Source organism: Austrofundulus limnaeus, unplaced genomic scaffold (assembly GCF_001266775.1).
Source record: "Austrofundulus limnaeus strain Quisiro unplaced genomic scaffold, Austrofundulus_limnaeus-1.0 Scaffold163, whole genome shotgun sequence".
NCBI lineage: Eukaryota > Metazoa > Chordata > Actinopteri > Cyprinodontiformes > Rivulidae > Austrofundulus > Austrofundulus limnaeus.
Genome location: NW_013952565.1, coordinates 182,923 through 185,039, shown reverse-complemented (window position 1 = coordinate 185,039; position 2,117 = coordinate 182,923). Strand labels below are relative to the sequence as shown.

The window sequence follows — 2,117 nt, the reverse complement described above, 5'->3', positions numbered from 1 at the left end:
GAATTGAGGCAGTTCTGAAGGCAAAAGGGGGTCCAACCCGTTACTAGCGTGGTGTACCTAATAAAGTGGCCGGTGAGTGTATATGTTTGGATAATTTTTCAAAAGAACAAACATTCAATAACAAGTCTGTTAAATAACTTTTGGATATGAAAAACTTAAAATTTCTTAATGTTTATTAATGGTACCTACATGGTTCGTCTTGTGCAGAATGACAAAATTCAAAATTATTTCTTTACTAAAACCTCTGTAACTTTGCTCCAGTTCATTTTAGCAGCATGGATCTTTGCACAGGTAATGTCCACAAGTGGGTTTATGGTTTCCAAGAGTTTTTTAGCCTGATTCATTATGGTTTTAAATAGTTTATACATTGTCTAATGAAACAATTATTCAGGTGAGTGAAAAAATAAAAATAAAAACATTATGTTCCATCCTCAATATCTCTAAAACCATAGCAGCTGTTTTAATACTTACACTTCTGATGAAATCTCCAAAGTTTTAGCTTTATTTTGTTACCAAGATTATTTAAGTAGAGTTTGTAAATGCTGAGATACACTCGGTTACATTTCAGTATAATATTTTGAGCAAAAACCTCAAGAAATCCCCTTGGGGAAAAGTTAACACATAGTATAAGTTCAGTTGTTGTTGTTCATTAATAATGTGGTGAAACTGAGCTCGAGGCTGAAGCTCTTGACTTACCTGTCGGTCAGGTGCTTACCAAACGTCACCTGTTTGTGTTCAGGTTTGGCTCGATGCTAAAGCAGCGCAGAGTTCAGCTGCTCTGAGCAGAATGTTATAATAACTTGGTTTGTAGTGAAACCTCTCAGCCTTACAGGTGGAGCTGAAGGACGTTCCCGTGAGTTGAGGAGGAGTTTTGTGTTTTCACTCTAATCTAAACAAAAAACTCACTAAATGGTAAAATAAATAAAACACTGGAGTAACACTGCGCCGCTTGTTTTTTAGCATGAAGAGCTCCGCTCCTGATGCTGCAGAATCTGCTGACAGCCTTCAGCATGAAGGTACAATAACTCCACAAATTATTTCAGCTGTTTGGTGCAGACATGTTGATTGATGTGTCTTTATTTCATATTCTTTGTATGCATTGCTAATTGATGACACCTGACTATTTAATAATGGCCTTTAGCTTATCTGACAGATAATCGCAGTATTAGGATGGGTTTTTTATGTTTGTTTCCGTTGCAGAGTACGTAGCACTGTACACATATGAGTCTCAGCAGCACACTGACCTGACATTTAAAGAAGGAGACGTGATTTTGGTGAACAAGAAAGAAGGAGAGTGGTGGAACGGCTCGACGGGGGAGCGCTCCGGCTTTTTTCCAGGCAACTACGTCAAACCCAAAGAGGCAGACGTAAGAACGCCGAACACACACCGACACATGATGACAGACGGCCCACACCTAATGAATTTGTTCATCTGAGATTATAGTTTGTGGTGATGTAGATCCAGATGTCATCACTGTAAATTATGTAGCATTAATGCTGAGTGTTTTAATTAGGATGTATTTAAAATATTAACTGAATTGACAACTTGTTTTATTTCAGGCATCAAGCATATCTGGAAAGAAAAAACAAGGTAAGATCTTCTAACGTCTTTATATTTATTATCATCTTAAGTAAGGCCTGCAGTGTGAACGTAGCCTAAGTTTCAGGGGTTCTGCTTCAGTTGAAGTTATTTTGATGTCGTGTGCGCAGAAATCGCCCAGGTGACCCGAGCCCACTCCTCTGCTGGCCCCGATCAGCTGAATCTGGAAAACGGCCAGCTGATTCTCATTTTTGGCAAGAACTCCTCTGGCTGGTGGCTCGGAGAACTTCAGGTCAGTGAAAAACCTATTCTTATTTGTTTAATTATCCAACTGCACTCAAATCAGCCATGTTACCTGCTTATTAAAGGGATCCCTGATTAGTTGTAACATTAGACTTTATTTGATAAACATATATTTTAACTGTAAAATAAAGACTGTAAAAATACTGTAGGTTGTATAGTTTTGTACATTTTTAAAAATATATTTTAACACGAACGGAGCCATTTTATTTACAKGCAAAGCATTCTGGGTAAATGATGACGTGGATAGGTCCTCGGTGTGAGCGAGCTATATCCA

At 38.1% G+C, this 2,117-nt stretch overlaps 1 protein-coding gene across 1 annotated transcript in view; it reads left to right on the top strand.

Moving 5' to 3' along the window:
* Window positions 1-2,117, top strand: part of itsn2b (intersectin 2b) — a gene marked incomplete in the record, with an annotated part of 53,934 nt that overhangs the window by 37,889 nt on the left and 13,928 nt on the right. Inside the window, 4 exon segments of the mRNA XM_014017190.1 lie at window positions 961-1,016; window positions 1,201-1,367; window positions 1,561-1,591; window positions 1,711-1,832. Coding sequence (XP_013872644.1) covers window positions 961-1,016; window positions 1,201-1,367; window positions 1,561-1,591; window positions 1,711-1,832 — 376 coding nt within the window.